Here is a 20,026-nt window from a genome sequence, read left to right as displayed (position 1 = left end):
TATTTAATATGTTCCATAATATTTCAGTGTGTTAGTTAAAAAAATTCTAGCATATGGCTCATCATCCCCGTCAATCCTGCTCTAAGGAGTCTGATGGAAAACCGTCTGCACTTCTGTAAATATGAAGCTTCTATTCTAAGATTTAAAAAAAAAGAGCATTCAGTCCAATAGATCAACAATCAATTCATTCAATGGTGGAACAAGCTGGAGGGTTAATTGGAGACAACAAGGTGCAGGGCTGGATGAACACAGCAGGCCAAGCAGCATCATAGGAGCAGAGAGGCTGACGTTTCGGGCCTAGACCCTTCATCAGAAAACCTACTTCATCCTAATAGTTAAGCAGCTAGAAACAACAGTGTACTGTACTTCATTAAATTATAAATTATGCATTAGTAGTGAAATTGATCTCCAGGCAACTGGACACAGATTGATATTTTCATGACTGCCCATATTATACACTGTATTAAAGAAGCAGTAAAAGCAAACACAGGACACATTTACTGAATAACTAAAGTTAAAAGTTTAATCATTTGGATACAATTTAAAAAAAGAACACTGGCCTATAGTTAGAAAGTTAAGTATAAACATTTAAAAAACCCCTTTATACATAGCATGAAAAATATATGCGCTTTTAAGCTCTATATCTTCCAGACATAACTAAGAGGTAGAATCTTGATAATACATTTCAGCTGCCTAATGTACTGTTAAAATGTACAACCATCATTTCAAACAGCAAACATAAGGAAAGTATTCTATAACAAACTTTTCACAATGATTCCTTTGACAGCTGCAATTATATTAAAATAGTTTTAATATATTGATAACACTACAAACAAGAATTTTCTCATTCATTTACAAAATATTTATTTAATACCAATATTTTAAAAATCAAAGGCTTTGCCTTACACATTCCAACTGTCATCTGGTAGGTTTAAAACTCCAGTGAATGGATTTTTAAGATTCTTCACAAATAGTTGTCACTTTATCAAATGATGTTATTTATTTCAGAAAATTGACATTTATAGAGTATGAATGAAAAAATATATAATGCCATTAAAACTTTCTTCTGAACTATAGTGTTCTGAAAGGGCAGATTAAAAGAAAGTTACCTCTGAATTTTATCACCATTACCTGAATGGTACTTTTACTAAAACTCACAAATGTTAACACATAGAACATTTGGAATGAACAAGGAAAGCACAATACTTTCATTTAGGATACCAAATATACATCTATCAAAGTGGAAATAATTTAAAAAATATAAAGTCTTAGAACAAAAAATAAATCTAAACTGACTGTGCTCACAAGTGTCAAATTTTACACCTCACTTTATATTAAACCGTAGCTGTTCATTTACATTATTCTTGCATTTTTTTAAATATATTAACTAATAGTTCAAATCAGTGCCAAGTCTTGCTGTTTAATATCAGAGTTGTAAAATCAGCCTTTAAAAACAATTGTAAATAACTGTCTTTTGCAATTCATATGCAGCTACATCAGTAATCTTTTTACTGTAGTATTTTATGCTCTTAGTGTGGTGCTTTCCCAGAACAAATGAACATTTACTAATTTCTGGCCAACTTATTTGGGGATATAGTTAACGACCACCCAGATTAATTTTATTTTCTACTTGAAACCCCATCCTTTCTTCTAGTCCAATGGCTAATTACTGGGTTTGCATTACATAGCATGAAATATTTTGACCAACAGACTTCCTCACAGCCAATATCAATGTTTGTGCAAGCTGATCACAGTGCTTCTCCTGGCACAACAGTCCATTTCGCAACTTAGTTAGAACCAGTGACAATCTGAGAGCGCAGGAAAATGTAGGTGACAGCTGAAACTGGAATTCAAACTTCCAAGTACTGAGGCTGAGTCACTAAACTTCCACTGTTAAAGCTACCAGGTTACAACTTATTATAGTACCTCTTTCATAGCTGTCTCTTTGCAAATGCCTCTTGCTTTAATAAAGCTTTTAAATGGCTCATTGTAGAGGGTTATTATATTCAAAAGTTTAACTTTTCTTAATCCAGGATGTTACAGAGTTCTTTGTAAGAACCCAAATTTATAACATTTTGCCTTATTTGCAGCAATTCAGCTGGATCACTGGACAATTAAATTTTAGATGTTTTTAAATGTTAATTTAAACTCCCATAAATAACAGTGCAAAAAGAATAGAACTAGTCATCAAGTGGAATCAAAGTTTTGCATTACTTTTGCTTTATCAGCTCCCAATACTTGATGCAGACTGCAGTAAAATCCTTTTGAAAGTATTGCCAATGCAATACAGCAATAACCGGCCATTTACAAATCCTTAAACATTATAAGGTTGCCTAGTTTCTAGCCCAGCAAGATTAGTCTTCACTTCAGTTTCTTTGCTTTTTCAGCCACAATACTTTCCATTTTCAGCGAAGGAGTGATGCTTTAGTACTGAACGTATTCAGATTGAAGTGACTGTAAAAGAAAAATAACTTCAGCTAAGAACATTTAAAGTCACACTTATAGAAAGTGTTTAAAAAGGTATGATTGAATAACACAAATGAACTGTATTCTTAAAAAAATGTTGTAAACTCTTTAAACAAACACCAAGAATGTCATCAACTCTTCTGTTTGTTCAATAGCTGTCCCAGTGTTAACTCTCATCCAAGTTGAGAGGTAGGGGCAGGCAAGTTAATCAGTCACATTATCTTGGCAGTTGAGGTGGGGGTATTAAAGAAAAGGGAGAAACATCGTTGCTGTTGAGTCATTGAGGAATCACAGCAGAGCACGTTCCACTTAGATGTTGGTGGAGAGGAAAAAGAAAAATCAGGATTGAGCTTTGATTTCCCGAATAAAAAAAAAATGCAAATTGCTACTTGACATCCAGTCCAAGCTTTCTTGAGTACTCTTGACAGTACCTAAAATTTTAAGAAACAATAGCTTCAGCTAAGAAAGGAAATAAAAATAACAATACAAGAGGAAAGGGGTAAACAGAATACTAATTAAATAGATCTGGTTTATTTTGTTTTATTTACAAGTTAGGAACATGCTTTATAACTACATTTAAATATGAGCAACAACTCACTGCATTTTAGTGTTTCTGAACTGTATAATGTCATGCTTATTTAATGACTGAAACTGAATATCCTCAAACAGGAACAAGATTTGCCTCACTTTAAATAGTTGAGGAAAAATAGACTCATGTGGTTAATCTTCCAAGCGCAAGCAAATAAATTTTCATATATACTTGTATAAACAAATTACATTTCTAAGATTAAGTTTTTAAATCAAAAGTACGGATGGGGGCTGACTTTTACAGAAGTAACAATTTAAAGAGGTTGAAATCTACTGTCTCCCACTACCTCACTATTGCAGAGTTCCCACCAAACCCAACTCCAAATGTAGCACAAATGTTTGTACACAGACAAAAGAGCTGCACAGCTCCCTTTGGTAGGCTATTAAGTGAATTTGCACCAGGAAAAGTTTGAATTCAATGACAAATGGGTGGTAAGTAGAAAGTATAAATTCAGGGATTAAATAATATACAAAAGATATGAAAAATAAAAAAAAGTCTTTTGGGTCAATCTTTAGGCATTTTTTACACAACATCAACTAACTTTTGACATAATGAGCTCAAAGTCTGACAAAAAAACCCTTTTTTATTTAGTGTATGAAGGATTATTTCTTTCTGGATTTAAATTGGTTAGCAATCTACACAGAGTATAAATAATATAGTAGCTTAATATTCAACACACTGAGTTAAAAGCTGCTCTTTTGGAAATCACCATAGTTAAATATGCTATTACTGTTGAGCAGATTAGCATGAGTGTCCAGCAGCATTCCAGACAACCACCTTCACGTGAATTAATGTTCTGCAATCACAGGCTTAGCAGAGGCTTGTTTCCTAGAAAGATATTAATCGATTCAACTTCACTATTTCTTGGTCTGGTAGTGATGAAAAGTGTTTGTATAAATACAAGTCTCTCTTCTTTTCAATAAAATCAGTCTAATTTTATAGTCCAAACTAAAGTCATGCAGTGCTTATTCTTCTGGTCATCAGTCAGAGAATTGGCAACAATATCTCAAGCAAACAATAATAAAAAGTTAGAAGGATTTCACAAAGCAAATAGTTCCTTTTATAAAGTGCACAGGAAAAATTAACCTCTGAACATGTTCCAGTGATAAGCTAGAACAAAACTGTTTGCATCTGAATGGCATATAATGCTGGAGGTGAAGCTCTCAATGACATGACAGATATTTTACATCCTCCACAGGAGTTAATTTTGAAAGGGAGGAAATGCAAAAATTCAAATTTTGAAAATGTTGGAAGTGTCAAGTAAACATTCTTAGAGTGAAAGATTTCATGCCATTTGAATGAGTCCAATGTATGAAGTAATACTGTCCATGTGGTAAATCAACAATGCACTTTTGATTAGTAAATAAAATACTAGACAGGGTGGCATATGAGCTCAATAGTCACCCACACAAGGTATATATACAGGTGCACTTCTATATTTTTAAGACTATTTTTTCCCCATTGTGTGGGCTTTACTTCCTTCATTATTGATACAATTGTGCCTACCACAGGCTTCATCATTATGGAAATACCAATCTTGTTACATGGAAAGTTGAGCTGTTGTTGTAAGCAATTTAACCAGTTGGAATAACTGCTAGGCCACCAGCACAAAGCGGGTTCAATACTACATAGTGTCTCCCAACCGCCCTCCTGCTCTAACCAAAAAAAAAGAGACTCTGTGGTGTGTTGATAAGGTAAGGTTTTTCTTTTTCTTTTTTTTTTTAAATTGTGTGCTGGTAAGTAGAGTGATTGGTAAAAATTTTTTCATTTCATTTATCTATTATTTGATATTATAGTAGGACTAAGCTAAGCTTAAGAGTAAAAATGGCAGGAGATCCCAGACCTGTGTTATGCTCCTCTTGCTCAACGTGGGAGCTCAGGGATGTGGCTGATATCCCGGACTCCTACACGTGCAGGAAGTTGTCCAGCTGCAGCTCTTGTTAGACTGCATGATGGCTTTGGAGCTGCGGATGGACTCACTTTGGAGCTGCGGATGGACTCACTTTGGAGCATCCGCGATGCTGAGGAAGTCGTGGATAGCATGTTTAGCAAATTGGTCACACCGCAGATTAGGATTGCTGAGGGAGAAAGGGAATGGGTGACCAAAAGGCAGAGAAAAAGCAGGAAGGCAGTGCAGGTGTCCCCTACGGTCATCTCCCTCCAAAACAGGTACACCGTTTTGGATACTGTTGGGGGAAGATGGCTTACCAGGGGAAGGCAGCAGTAGCCAGGTTCATGGCACCGTGGCTGGCTCTGCTGTACAGAAAGGCGGGAAAACAAAGAGAGAGTGGAAGGGCTATAGTCATAGGAGATTCGATTGTAAGGGGAGTAGATAGGCGGTTCTGTGGTCGAAAACGAGACTCCCGAATGGTATGTTGCCTTCCAGGTGCATGGGTCAGGGATGTCTCAGATCTACTGCAGAACATTCTGAAAGGGGAGGGTGAAAAGCCAGCTGTCATGGTGCATATAGGCACCAATGATATAGGTAATAAACGGGATGAGGTCCTACAAGCAGAATTTAGGGAGTCAGGAGCCAAGTTAAAAAGTAGGACCTCAGAAGTAGTAATCTCAGGATTGCTACCAGTGCCACGTGCTAGTCAGGGTAGAAATGAAAGAATAGGCAGGATAAATGAGTGGCTTGAAAGATGGTGCAGGAGGGAGGAGGTTCAGATTTTTGGGACATTGGGACCGGTTCTGGGGGAGGTGGCACTATTACAACTCAGACGGTCTACACCTGGACAGGACTGGAACCAACGTCCTAGGGGGTGCTTTTGTTCACGCTGTTGGGGAGGGTTTAAACTCATGTGGCAAATGAGGAGGTTTGTGGACAGTAAGGATGTAGTAACTAAAGCCTGTAAAGGAACTAGATAATGAAGTCTAAGGGGAAGACTAGGCAGAGAGCAGATGATGAACGCAAAGGGACAGGTGGTCTGAGGTGCATTTGTTTTACTGCGAGAAGTGTAGTAGGTAAGGCAGATAAACTTAGGGCTTGGATTAGCACCTGGGAGTATGATGTTATTGCTATTACTGAGACTTGGTTGAGGGAAGGGCAAGATTGGCAACTAAATATCCCAGGATATAGATGCTTCAGGCGGGATAAAGAGGGAGGATAAAGAGGGAGGTAAAAGGGGTGGAGGAGTTGCATTACTAGTCAAAGAGGATATCACAGCTGTGCTTAAGGAGGGCACTATGTAGGACTTGAGCAGTGAGGCAATATGGGCAGAGCTCAGAAATAGGAAGGGTGCGGTAACAATGTTGGGGCTGTACTACAGGCCTCCCAACAGCAAGTGTGAGATAGAGGTACAAATATGTAGACAGATTATGGAAAGATGTAGGAGCAACAGGGTGGTGGTGATGGGAGATTTTAATTTTCCCAACATTGACTGGGATTCACTTAGTGTTAGAGGTTTAGATGGAGCAGAATTTGTAAGGAGCATCCAGGAGGGTTTTATGGAACAGTATGTAAATAGTCCAACTTGGGAAGGGGCCATACTGGACCTGGTGTTGGGGAATGAGCCCGGCCAGGTGGTTGAAGTTTCAGTAGGGGATTACTTTGGGAATAGTGATCACAATTCCACAAGTTTTAGAATACTCATGGACAAAGACGAGAATGGTCCTAAAGGAAGAGTACTAAATTGGGGGAAGGCCAACTATAGCAAAATTCGGCAGGAGCTGGGGAATGTGGATTGGGAGCAGCTGTTTGAGAGTAAATCCACATTTGATACGTGGGAGGCTTTTAAAGAGAGGTTGATTAGCGTGCAGGACAGATATGTCCCTGTGAAAATGAGGGATAGAAAGGGCAGGATTAGGGAACCACGGATGGCAGGGGAAATTGTGAGACTAGCAAAGAGGAAAAAAGGAAGCATACATAAGGTCTAGGCGATTGAAAACGGACGAAGCTTTGGAAGAATATCAGGAAAATAGGACCAATCTGAAACGAGGAATTAAGAGGGCTAAAAGTGGTCATGTAGCAAACAGGGTTAAGGAAAATCCTAAAGCCTTTTATTCGTACATAAGGAGCAAGAGGGTAACTAGAGAAAGGGTTGGCCCACTCCAGGACAAAGGAGGGAAGTTATGTGAGGAGTCAGAGAAAATGAGTGAGATTCTTAATGAGTACTTTGCGTTGGTATTCACTGAAGAGAGGGACATGACGGATGTTGAGGTTAGGGATAGATGTTTGATTACTCTAGGTCAAGTCAGCATGGGTGGGGGAGGAAGAAGTGTTGGTTATTCTAAAAGGCATTAGTCCCCAGGTCCAGATGGGATCTATCCCAGGTTACTGAAGGAAGCGAGAGAGGAAACAGCTAGGGCCTTAACAGATATCTTTGCAGCATCCTTGAGCATGGGGGAGGTCCCGGAGGACTGGAGAATTGCTAATGTTGTCCCCTTGTTTAAGAAGGGTAGCAAGGATAATCCAGGTAATTATAGACCGGTGAGCCTGACGTCAGTGGTGGGGAAGCTGCTGGAGAAGATATTGAGGGATAGGATCTATTCATATTTGGAAGAAAATGGGCTTATTAGTGATAGGGAACATGGTTTTGTGCAGGGAAGGTCATGTCTTACCAACTTGATAGAATTCTTTGGGGAAGTGACAAAGTTGATAGATGAGGGAAGGGCTGTAGATGTCATATACATGGACTTCAGTAAGGCGTTTGATAAGGTTCCCCATGGTAGGCCGTTGGAGAAAGTGAAGTTGCATGGGGTCCAGGGTGTACTAGCTGGATGGATAGAGAACTGGCTGGGCAACAGGAGACAGAGTTGTAGTGGATGGGAGTTTCTCAAAATGGAGAACTGAGACCAGTGGTGTTCCACAGGGATCCGTGTTGGGACCACTGTCGTTTGTGATATACATAGAAGTGATCTGGAGGAAGGTATAGATGGTCTGATTAGCAAGTTTGCAGATGACACTAAGATTGGTGGAGTAGCAGATGGTGAAGGGGACTGTCGGAGAATGCAGCAGAATATAGATAGATTAGAGAGTTGGGCGGAGAAATGGCAGATGGAGTTCAATCCAGGCAAATGCGAGGTGATGCATTTTGGAAGATCCAATTCAAGAGCGAACTATACGGTAAAATGGAAAAGCCCTGGGGAAAATTGATGCACAGAGAGATCTGGGTGTTCAGGTCTATTGTACCCTGAAGGTGGCAATGCAGGTCGATAGAGTGGTTAAGGCGGCATACGGCATGCTTTCATTCATTGGACGGGGTGTTGAGTACAAGAGTTGGCAGGTCATGTTACAGTTGTATAGGACTTTGGTTCAACCACATTTGGAATACTGCGTACAGTTCTGGTCGCCACATTACCAAAAGGATGTGGATGCTTTGGAGAGGGTGCAGAGGAGGTTCACCAGGATGTTGCCTGATATGGAGGGCGCTAGCTATGAAGAGAGGTTGAGTAGATTAGGATTATTTACATTAGAAAGACAGAGGTTGAGGGGGGACCTGATTGAGGTCTACAAAATCATGAGAGGTATAGACAGGGGGGTCATGATTTCAAGGTGAGAGGGGAAAAGTTTAAGGGAGATATGTGTGGAAAGTTCTTTATGCAGAGGGTGGTGGGTGCCTGGAACGCGTTGCCAGTGGGAGGTGGTAGAGGCGGGCACAATAGCATCATTCTAGATGTATCTGGACAGATACATGAATGGGCAGGGAGCAGAGGGATACAGATCCTTGGAAAATAGGCGACAGGTTTAGATCGAGGATCTGGATCGGCGCAGGCTTGGAGGGCCAAAGGGCCTGTTCCTGTGCTGTAATTTTCTTTGTTCTTTGTTCTAAGTCATAGCATCCTATAGGGTTGGTAATGGCAAAAGGCAAACCATGATTGCAAATATATGGTTCCAGGTTTGTGTGTTTTACTATTTAAATTTTTCATTTTACGAATGACAATTTAACTGTAGAAAATGGAATAAATACAGTTAAAGGAAAATTAAAGTCTACTACATTTTAAAAAGTTGGGGTCAAATTGATTTAACAGGTATACATTGAGAAAGACAAGATCATAAACGGCAGGTGGGCTTACTTAGCTAAAGAACTGGAGATATGAGGTCTGCAACACGAACAAAAATGTTCGTGTCTTGGGAGGTAGAGCTAAATTAGTTTAAAAGCATACAGTAAACCCTGAGGAGTTATAAAACCCACTTATTTAATCAGATCACAGAAATAATTGTATGCCAGAGATAATTAACCTGAAGGCTGGTTCAAGGACATTCCAGAGCAGGCTGTCATTCTTGAATTAGGAGGCACTTAGGAACATCCTCTGGTTTCAAATAATTGGGTTGTTTGCAAAGAGTTATTTGCATTTTAGACCTACCCTGAGGAACTCCTGCAGAGATGGCTGACATCCAACAACTATTTTTCTTTGTGCTAGGTATGACTCCAACCAGTGGAGAGTTTCTCTGATTCCCATTGACTCCAGATTTGCCTGGGCTCCTCTGTGCCACATTCAGTCAAATGTGGCCATGATGCCACAGGCTGTAATGAAGTCATGAACACAGTGGCTCTGGTGGAACCCAAACTAGGTGTCTGTGAGCAGGTTATTGCTGAGCCAGAGCAAGTTTCCACATTGCTGGGTAGATGCCAGTGTTGTAGTTGTATTGGAGCAACTTGGCTAGGCTGTGGCAAGTTCTGGAGCACAAGTCTTCAGTACCAATGCTGGAATGTCGAAAAACTCTCAAGGCGATCACAACTCCCTTGATATTCTCAACCTTTTACTTTCATTATCTGCTCTAGTTCATTTCCCAATACTAGGTCTAGCAGTGGTTAGATCTTTGGTTGGGCCAGAGTTTTACACAAACTAAAATTATGATTCTGCTCATGTCTCATATGTTAATAAATTAAAATCATCCATTATTGTACATCATAATCTGCTCTGTACCAGCAAAGATTGAATCCAAATTATCTTCATATTTAATTTCCTCCTATTTAGGTACCACCCATGTAAATCAGCATTACTCCCCCTCACTAAATTTGTGTGGAACCTGATATAATATTGTTTTAAATTAGGCTGATCAGTACCTCATGGGTTTTATGTCCTACAACTAGTTAAAAACCCCGGAATGCAATCAGCATTTTAAAAATACAAAACAGCCTTATGAAACCATTGTGCTGCCTTTATTGTTGTGCAAACCTGTAGCCCAAAACTTCTCTGCTTCAATTTACCATTCTTCTTTATTTCTTTTAAAACCAAAATACATAATTTTAAACTTACTGACATTTAATTTTCACCATAATTTTTAAATGCAATTTCAATTTGCAGTTTATCAGCATTCCATCACGGTACATATTCAATGTATTGATCTACATGAGAATCTGCATGCTCCCCCTCTGACACTACCAGAAAAATGACAGAATTAAGACTAATTACAGCAGCATGTGAAACAGACCTTGGTCAATGGTTTCAATTGGACTGTTGGTCACTGTAGGTCAGGTTACTGATGATTTCATGTTACCATAGGTACCTATCCACAATCTGCTGAATTCCATGTACACATAACAGCTATAATTGGAGATTTACCCTTGTGTACTCCAGTAGAGTCTGGTTTGCGTCAAAGGACTTTTGAACTAATGTAAAAGGTCACAGATTATCCAGAATAAAATGGTCCTAGGCCCAAGTCACACCTAAACTTCAATGATGTTTGGTAATGTTACATTTGATTCCACCTAGGCTAACCCTTAGGCCAAACTCATGTGGAATTAAAATAGTAGTTGTCCCAAAATCAAACCTTGAATAGCAATAGCACTTCCAATCACTCTAACTTATTCCAAATCTTGCATGTGTAATGGTTGTAATGCATGAAAAGCAAAGTACAAGTAATAAATAACATCCTTAAAAAGCCCAGTAAAAATTTCTAGAAAACAAGCATGATAAATTGTGATAAGTGAAATTTTGTTTCTAATGAAAACATATTCTGCTGCTCATAATGGTGATAGAAGACAAACTAGGATGTTATAAGCTTTGTACACAGTGGTAACCACTGAACACATAACTACCATGAGGCTGAATGCTTAAAATGTATGAATAATGCTTTGGTCTTTTTAAAAGTAAGACAGACATAAATGTGATTTAAAACAAGAAACGTGATTCAGAATGTGAAATTATTTCAAACATCTACATGACGTTTTAGCAGATAGTCAACGATTGATTACACATTAACCACCTGGAATATTCCTCATTGTACAGATAGCATCACCACCTGACCACTCCATATATTTGCAGTATATACGTAGGAAGTGAGTTGAAGACAATCACAAACTTCGGAAATTTAAGATTGTTAAAATAGTCAGAGTTTGAAGTGACAATCCAAGATTTGATTATTGCCTGTGGGAACCATGATTCTGAAAACTGAATAATCTATTTTCTTTCAATCAGGACTACATTTACAGAAGATAGCTCAGCAAATTAAAAAAAAAAACAAGGTATTTCTCTCCTTAAATTGTGCAGGATCTCTGCAAAACCTTTTGCATCTAGTTCGTACAGTTAGACGGTCAAGCTTGATCTTGAATCTGCAAAAATAAACAGCTTCTCAAAGCAGAAGTACAACACAAATTCTCAGATTTAAGTGAACTGCCTGGCTGCCCACGGCTACCTAGAGTTTGCTCTGTTTTAGGAAAGAAGCATAACTTAATTTCCTTCTTACTAAAACTGCAGTGGTGAGATAGTGAAGTAGTAAAATTATTAAATCATTGTTCTTAACATTCCCCTCATTAATTTGTCCATGTTTTAAAAGGAACAAACTCTTGACTGAGGTGCATTTAGATATATTTTAGGAGTTCTATGATTAGTTAATCCTGAATGACGAGTGTTAGCTGGCTATTTACCTTGAGAGACATTACAGAGGAGTCCAATTCTGTCCTGACTGATATAAAAACAAAGTGTAGGAGAAACTCAGCAGGTTTGGCAGCACCTGTGGAAAAACAGTATTAATGTTTCAAGTCCGACCCGACTTCTTCGGAATTGGTCAGACTTTTGAGTTCTGCTAAGTTTGTCCACTGCTTTGACTGAGGTCAGTTAACCCATTACATGTCTAATGATTTGTGACAAGCATATTGCTTAATAAATTCTAATGTAAGCAATTTTTTATTCTTAACACAATTTATTTGATAAAGGCAGCACTGATATTGCTCTTTCATGTACAAGATCCCATTCTATCTCAAACAGCAAAACTATAAACATTTTTAAAAAAAAAAAAAAAAAAAACAACAGCTCAAAGTGCAGCAACATGTAAACTTACGGGGTGTGAACGGCTTAGGTATCGCATGGTGGCAGGACCGAGACCACTGCAGGTGGATCTACCGCTGTAATCATCCTTCGGGCTGGTACAATTATTGATGGGGATATTGCAGGTAGTGCCACTGTTGCTTTTGCTATGGTAGTTGTTGTTCAGTTCATGATAATATCTCGCAGGAAGCTGCGAGCTGCTATACAGCTGGTTGGAGGGATAACCAGATGTAACACTTGTCCTAGGAGATGATGTCATAGCGTTCTCAGTTTCATCAGGGGCAGCATAAAGATTTCCTAGTGAACTGCCTAGCCTGGAGTTTATGGAGAAGCTAAATGGAAACAGACAATGGGGAATAGGACATAATGCACATGGGGGAAAAATATGAAACAAAAATGCTATACATATGGAAATAATTTCAATATACTTTGCATGTTAAAAGTGGCTTCATTAAATGTATTCACTACACTTTAGACTCTTGTAATAATTAAGTTCAACTACATATATGAGCTCACTTATGTACATTTTTAACATATTAAATCTACCATTTAACTGTCACATTATGACAAAACTAGAAATGTGGTTTCTAGAAAAAGACAAATGATAGTCATACATGCAACTTTCATGAGCAAAGGGAAAAAAACAGAAGCAGGAAATTTAAAAACATACCCTAAAAGTAATTTGGATTTATTTCTCGCAATTTTCCTCAATACTCACCAAAAAGATGCATTCATTCCAGAGGTTAGTACAGCAAGAGTCTACATATTGTGAGCTGATGAACAACTCAATTGCTGTTACTGGTCCTGGAAAAACCCAGGGCACAATAAGAAGCTGATCAAATTGAGGATTACTGACGAAAGCCAAAATCAAGTAGACTGGAGCAAGGAACTGAATAAAGTAACATTAAGCTTACTCAACGCAATTCAAACAAAAAATAATAAAACCCAAAGAAGCAAACATTAGGTACCTTTGTAAACATTAAAGCTCTTAAAAAGGTAAAATTGACATCTAAACATCACAAAAAAAAAATGTTGAAAAAGATCAAGATGCAGGTTTATAAACATTCACAATTAAACTGCTACTGAGAATGACGGGGATAAATAAGCTAACAATATGACTAATTCTAGAAGTTTTTTTTTCTGTAAGTGGGCAGGATGACTGAGAAAGAAAAGTCAGATCACCGAATGTTTCTGCAGGGACAGTGCCAATAAATGATCTTCCCCATTCTATCTGGCCAATTCTCTTGCAAATAGATGAAGAACAATGCTCTCCCATCAAAGATGTTCAACAAACCTAACGTTATTTGTGCACAATTTTGTATTGGAATATATACAAATCTTGCAGCACAATGAAGGTAACCATATATCATTTGATAAGTGCTGAGATGTTGAGAAACAAAAATAAGCTGCCAATGTAAACAGACTTCAAAATTAGGTTTAGACAATAACAAGTGAAGTTGTAGGGTTAATTGAAAACTCTACTGTAAACTATGCTAGCCAAAGTAGATGCTGGTGTTTTAAACTAACCCATTTTCTTTCATCCATTTTAATTTTCAGCTGAAATCTAGTCACACAGGAACATCCAGTCCTCAGGTACAATGTTGATGCAGTCTCACTACTTAGTGAACATGGATGTCAGTTTACCACTTGGAATGATTGCAACTTAAGTATAGAGTTACTGGACAGTTTCAGGAGCAGTAATTCTGGCTTGTGAATTCATTTCTCCCACCTTCTATTCAAACCCAGCAATGTAGGTATAAGGTTGCAGCCAACCAATACATCCATGATTGGGTAGACCACAAAATACAGGGGATGGAATCTGATTAACTTCCTGCTCCACTTGTCTCATCTGCAGGTGGTATATCCCTCAGCTTCGAACTCAATGCAACACCAATATTCCACAGTAATAAAATATTCAAGTTACTGAAATACTTCTGAAGTGTACTTGAGCAGAGCTGAATGTTAGAAATCAAACATTAATTTTTCAGGTCAATAATCTTGGACAGAAAGAAAATGTAATTGTATTTAATTTATGGGAAGAAATAATGGTTTTAGTTTCTCTACTATGATTAAAAGTCTCTAAGGTTTTGGAGTAGATTCGTAGCTCGGATTGTGGGTGTTGAGGTTGGTTGGCTCACTGAGCTGGTTTGTTGTTCCGCAGACGTTTCATTACCCTGCTGGGAAACATCATCAGTGCAGCCTCAGATGAAGTGCCAGTGCATTTACTCCACCAAGAAAGCCATCAATAAACACTTAGAACTTGACCCCATATACACTCCACTACGAAGGAAAACCGGAAGTGAGACAATCCAGCTCAACGGACTCCTGAGTTTAAAAACCAGGCGGGAAAACACACCGGCACTTCATCGGAGGCTGCACTGATGATGTTACCCAGCAGGGTTATGAAACGTCTGCGGAACAACAAACCAGCTTGGCGAGCCAACCAACCTCAACACCCACAACCCGAGCTACGAATCTACTCCAAAACCTTAGAGACCTATGGGCCTAACATGCTCAAATTGTCACGAAAATGGGAAAACTACACCAAACAAGAGCGCGCAACCTGTGAACAACTCTACTTCCTACATGGATGCCTCAGGAACCAGGTACTACCACACAGTGTGAGATACAAACCACCCATCAACAACCCACAAGCCCGCAAAACAGCAGAACAAAACGGCCGCAAGATGGTACAACGCACACAATCGGCTCCACAGATACATCAGAGAAATTATGTGAAAAAAAAAAAAAAAAAAAAAAAAACACTTTATTCCTAGAAGCTACCAATCAAGACTGGACAATGGACATGGAACAAGCCAACATCAGCCAACAGACCACAAGAGCCAAGAAAATACAGACCCTTTAAGGCAAGCTAGCCACACTTACCCACAAAAACGACAACAGAACAGACACCTGGATAAGAAACTTCTCTGACAGGAAACTGACAGACACAGAAAAAGACGTTCTCACCCAAGGACTAAACTATAACTACAGGGATGCCAACAAATGGAATTCCTAGCCACAATGGAAGCCACACTGAGAACCAACAACATCAACGAGGAAACACAACAAATGATAAGACAGACAGTAACCCCGACACTAACCAGAAGGGGCGAATTCAACACCCTCAACACATCGGAAAGACAAACTCTGGAAGGACTGAAGAAGGACAAGAACATCACAATACTACCCGCAGACAAAGGGCGCATGACAGTAATACTGAATAAAAGGGACTACATGTCAGCTGCTCGCCGATGAAAACACATACCAGCCGGTACAAACCGACCCGACACCACAACTAGGCAACAAAATCCTCTACACGCTAAAAAGACTTTAATAGACAGGACAGATCAACAAAGCAGACTTCTTAAGAATGAAACCCAAAAGGAACCAACACACCCTGATTCTACGGCCTACCGAAAGTACCCCTTCGACCCATAGTCTCCCTACCAGGCACTCCACCACACAGATTAGCCAAGGCACTACAAAGGAGACTCAGGCACCTAGTCAACAAGTCACCCCATTCAATCCACTCAGCCCAAGAATTCCTCAACTCCAAAGACATAAGGATAGATGACGAGGAGACCATGATATCGTTTGATGTCACTGCCCTACTCACATCAATAGACATACCACTAGCAAGGGAAACAATGACAGCACTACTGGAACAACAGCAAGACCCCAGTGAAACCATCTCCACAGACAACATGCTCAAACTACTGGACCTATGCCTCACCACCCACTTCACTTTCAATAGCCAAACATACAAACAAATCAACGGGACACCCATGGGATCACCTATCTCCGGACTCATAGCAGAGGCAGTGATGCAAAGACTAGAAAGGACGTCCCTTCTGCTAATCCAACCAAAACTATGGATACACTACGTGGACGACACTTTTGTCATCATTAAACAGACCAAACTAGAGGAGACAGACAAATTTATAAACAACACCCTCACTGGAATAAAATTCACCAGAGAGGAGGCGAAGAACAAACAGCTCCCATTCCTGGACGTCATGGTAGAGCGCAAGACAAATGGGGAACTCCAAATAAAAGTACACAGAAAAGCCACACACACGGACCAGGTACTGAACTTCAACAGTAACCATCCCAACACACACAAACGAAGCTGCGTGCGAACACTATTTAAATGGGCAACAACACACTGCAGCAACACAGAACTATGCCAAGAGGAAGAAGAATACCTCGTCCGGGTTTTCAAGGATGGTGTGTATCCAAAAAAACTGGGTCAGAAGATGCCTACACGAACAACATCAGGAAGATACTACGCACCCTGACACTCATCACACTACCCTACATCAGAACTAATCACAAGACTCCTATGACCCCTGGGCATCAGAGTGGCACACAAGCCCATATCAACCCTATGACAACTGCTCACCCGAACTAAAGACCCACTCCCCGCCATGGACAGAACCAATGTCATCTATAAGATCCCCTGCACAGACTATGAGAAACACTACAATCGGACAAACAGGAAGGAAACTAACAACAAGGGTACACAAACACCAACTGGCTGCAAAAAGACACGACCAATTTTCACTCCTCTCAATCCACATGGATAAAGGGGAACCACCAATTCGACTGGGACAACACCAAAATCCTGGGACAAGCTAAGCAGAGGAAGGCACAGGAATTCCTAGAAGCCTGGTACTCCACGAAAGAAGCCATCAATAAACACATAGAACTTGACCCCATATACACTCCATTACGAAGGAAAACCGGAAGTGAGGCAATCCAGCTCGACGGACTCCTGAGTTTAAAAACCAGGCAGGAAAACACACCAGGGCTTCATTGGAATCTGCACTGATGATGTTACCCAGCAGGGTAATGAAACATCTGCGGAACAAACCAGCTCGGCGAGCCAACCAACCTCAATGATTAAAAGCTTTAAGCAGTATTTTTTTTTAGAAGAAGTAATATAAACTATGATCAAAAATGTCACCTTTTTATATTACTGTTCATGGGTATGGGGCTTCTGCTAATTCTTCTCGCACTTGGATAATTCATTGAGGTCTTTGAAGATTTCAGAGGTGACATTGATCCTTGGCTAGTACTTGAAGAATTCACTCTGCTAAAACATAGCCACAAAATTAAACAATCTCAAATCACTACAGTTGAGTACTGAGTGGAAAATGTTTGCTGCATGATTCTAAAATTAAACTTCTAGATGATATATACGGTCTTTACAAAGTAACCATTACAAGAACAAAAAAGTTAAAAACTAAAGTTCAGGATGATTCACATGTTCTTTATATTAAGTAACTACAACAAGAACAAAAACAATAAGGTTTATTGAGTGAGATTGTTACATTAGTTAATTATTTTCAAATGTTCTAACAATACAGTAATAAAAGCCAATCTATTGAACGACACATGGAATTTTCAAATTTCTAATTTGAGCTTGAGGTAGAGAGAATAAAACTATTAAAACACAGTTGAGTCAATAGCTTATTATATGGTTTGTTTTTAAACCGCAAACTATAAAGATCAGAAAATATCCATCGATTATCTGGTAATGATCAGCTTGCTTTTTCTAGTATTTTGCAGTGTCTAAATTGGCTGTCAAAGTTTCTAACATTAGAACAGTGAGTACAGCACTTCGGAACATCCTGAGGTGTAAAGGACTTTTAAATAAATGGAAGCTCTCTCTATGCAGTATCTGGGCTATTATATAAACATACAGCAAACTTTTTATTAAGCAGCACCTATGGGACCAGGAACATGCCAGTTGATCAAATATTCCGGATAACCAAAAGGTCCACATGGTCAATGTAAAAACATACACCAAGTAATAGAAACATAATGCAGGAGGTGTATACATTGTTGTTATACTTCATTCACAGCATAAATCACAAATAATAGTGCAAATTTGCCTTAAAGAAAAAAAAAAAAAAAAAAAAAAAACTTACCGGCACAGAGCCTTCTCACTTGCACCTGCAAATGACTTACTTGGGACATCACGGTCGATCATGGTATTTGAGGAGAAATGGACTCAAAATTGAATCAACCATTGATATTTCATATGACATTCAAGTGAACAACAAGCATATTTACAATGAGGTAAATAAATCAAAACTATAATAATTGGACAGAATAATCCAATAAACTTCATGGTATTTGAGGAATATAATTTTTGCCAGTCTTTCGACGATATTGGTTCATAAGGTGCCAGTTAAAACAGTTTGCTGTATATCTAGATATAGAAATTAGTCAAAACAAATACCTTGCAACAAGCACAGTGGATTATTGATTCAGTTGTAAGTCACAAAAATCTCTTAGCAATGGTCCAAGGCAGCCAACCATCACCTTCTCAGGCCAGTTTACGTAAAGACAACTAATGCAGCCTTGCCAGCTTCACTCTCATCCCCATAAAATATATCTTAAAAAAGGAAATGATCAATGGGTTTACAAATTTATGCCTGAACAGTTCTGGCAGCCAGGATGAACACATCTGCAGAAATGCCACTGATTGATCAGCTTGACTGCTGGATTTTGGAGTTTGTGTGTTGGTGGGAGGCACAGCAGTGCATCTGTGAGGCTGAAAGTTACATGGACAGCACATTTTTAGATTTGGTCACCCCACAGCTCAAGGCCATGCGGAGAAGGAACAGGTGATCAGTCAGAAGGAGAATGGCAGGCAGATAGGCAGGAAAGCCCCAAAGTACATCTCACTCAAGTACAGATTTTGTGTTGAAAAATGGAGTGAGTCTGAGGAATGCAACCGGAGCCTAATTGCACAAGTGGGGAGCAGAAACAGAAGGAAAACAATAGTGATAAGAGATTCAGTAGCGATAGGTACAGACAAATGCTTCTGCAGCCACAGTCATGACTTCAGGATGTTGTGTTGTCTCCCTGGGTCTACAGAGTCAAGGCTACAGGATAAACATCCTAAGATCACAGTTCACACTGGGACCAATAGCAGAGGTAGAATGAGGGAGGTGGTCCTACATTAAGAATTTAGGGAGTGAGGTAGATTGAAAAGCAAAGGGTGCCAATGATGTGTTAGTGAGTACAGGAATAGGTGGATAGACTGGATGAATGTGTGGCTGAAAGAGTTAGAGAAGAGGAAGGGCTTTAAATTGCTGAATCATTGGGTCAGCTTCTGGGGAAGATGGGTCCAGTAGAAGTCCAACGGATTGTATCTGAACTGGAACAGGACTGACATCATGGAGAGGAAATTTGACGTTGCAGTTGGTGGGGGTTTAAACTAACAAATGGAATGAAGGTGCAGGAGGGTAGGATGCACAGGCAAGTATAGGTATAGGAATCAAATCAAAATCATTCTAGAAGGCACAGCAAATACAGCCAAGTTAAAGCACAAGTAAGCATGGCAGGGCTGGATGGCATTTATTTTAATGCAAGGAGCATCGTAAGTAGGAGATGAGTTGAGGGTGTTGATGAAAGCTGGGGGATGTGATATGATTGCTATCACAGATCTGATTGAGGGAGGGAGAAGACTAGCAGCCCAATATTCTGCAGTATAGAATCTTCTGACATGGTAGGTGGGAGGTATTATGAAAGAAGTGCGATAAAAAGGGGCAATCTCTTTGCTGGGAAAATACAATTGACTCCCTAAACTGTTAAAGAGCAATAGAAAGACAAATGCAGGCAAAATTCAGAGAAGTGTAAAATTAATAGGGTAATAATAGTGGAGGATTTCAAAGTCCCCAATATTAACTGGGACAGACAAAAATGTGAAAGACAGGCTTAGAGAGAGAGGAACTCTTA

At 39.3% G+C, this 20,026-nt stretch overlaps 1 protein-coding gene across 3 annotated transcripts in view; it reads right to left on the bottom strand.

Annotated features, from left to right (window-relative positions):
* LOC109918293 (dual specificity protein phosphatase CDC14A-like) overlaps positions 1-20,019 on the bottom strand; it is a 28,682-nt gene extending 8,663 nt beyond the window's left edge. Inside the window, exons 1-3 of one of the 3 annotated variants that reach the window (XM_048601589.1) lie at positions 18,522-20,019; positions 17,241-17,369; positions 12,285-12,603 (exon numbers count right to left, since the gene is read on the bottom strand). In XM_048601589.1, the coding sequence (XP_048457546.1) occupies positions 12,285-12,603; positions 17,241-17,335 (414 nt within the window). In that variant the 5' untranslated portion in view covers positions 17,336-17,369; positions 18,522-20,019. Of the gene's footprint in view, positions 1-501; positions 2,455-12,284; positions 12,604-17,240; positions 17,540-18,521 lie in introns of those variants that run through there. The other 2 variants (XM_020518196.2, XM_048601588.1) reach the window with 2 other exon arrangements.
* Positions 20,020-20,026: the final 7 nt, after the last annotated feature.

This window comes from Rhincodon typus, chromosome 10 (assembly GCF_021869965.1).
Source record: "Rhincodon typus isolate 14 chromosome 10, sRhiTyp1.1, whole genome shotgun sequence".
NCBI lineage: Eukaryota > Metazoa > Chordata > Chondrichthyes > Orectolobiformes > Rhincodontidae > Rhincodon > Rhincodon typus.
Note: the sequence above shows the minus strand (reverse complement) of the source record. Positions and strands in the feature narration are given on the sequence as shown.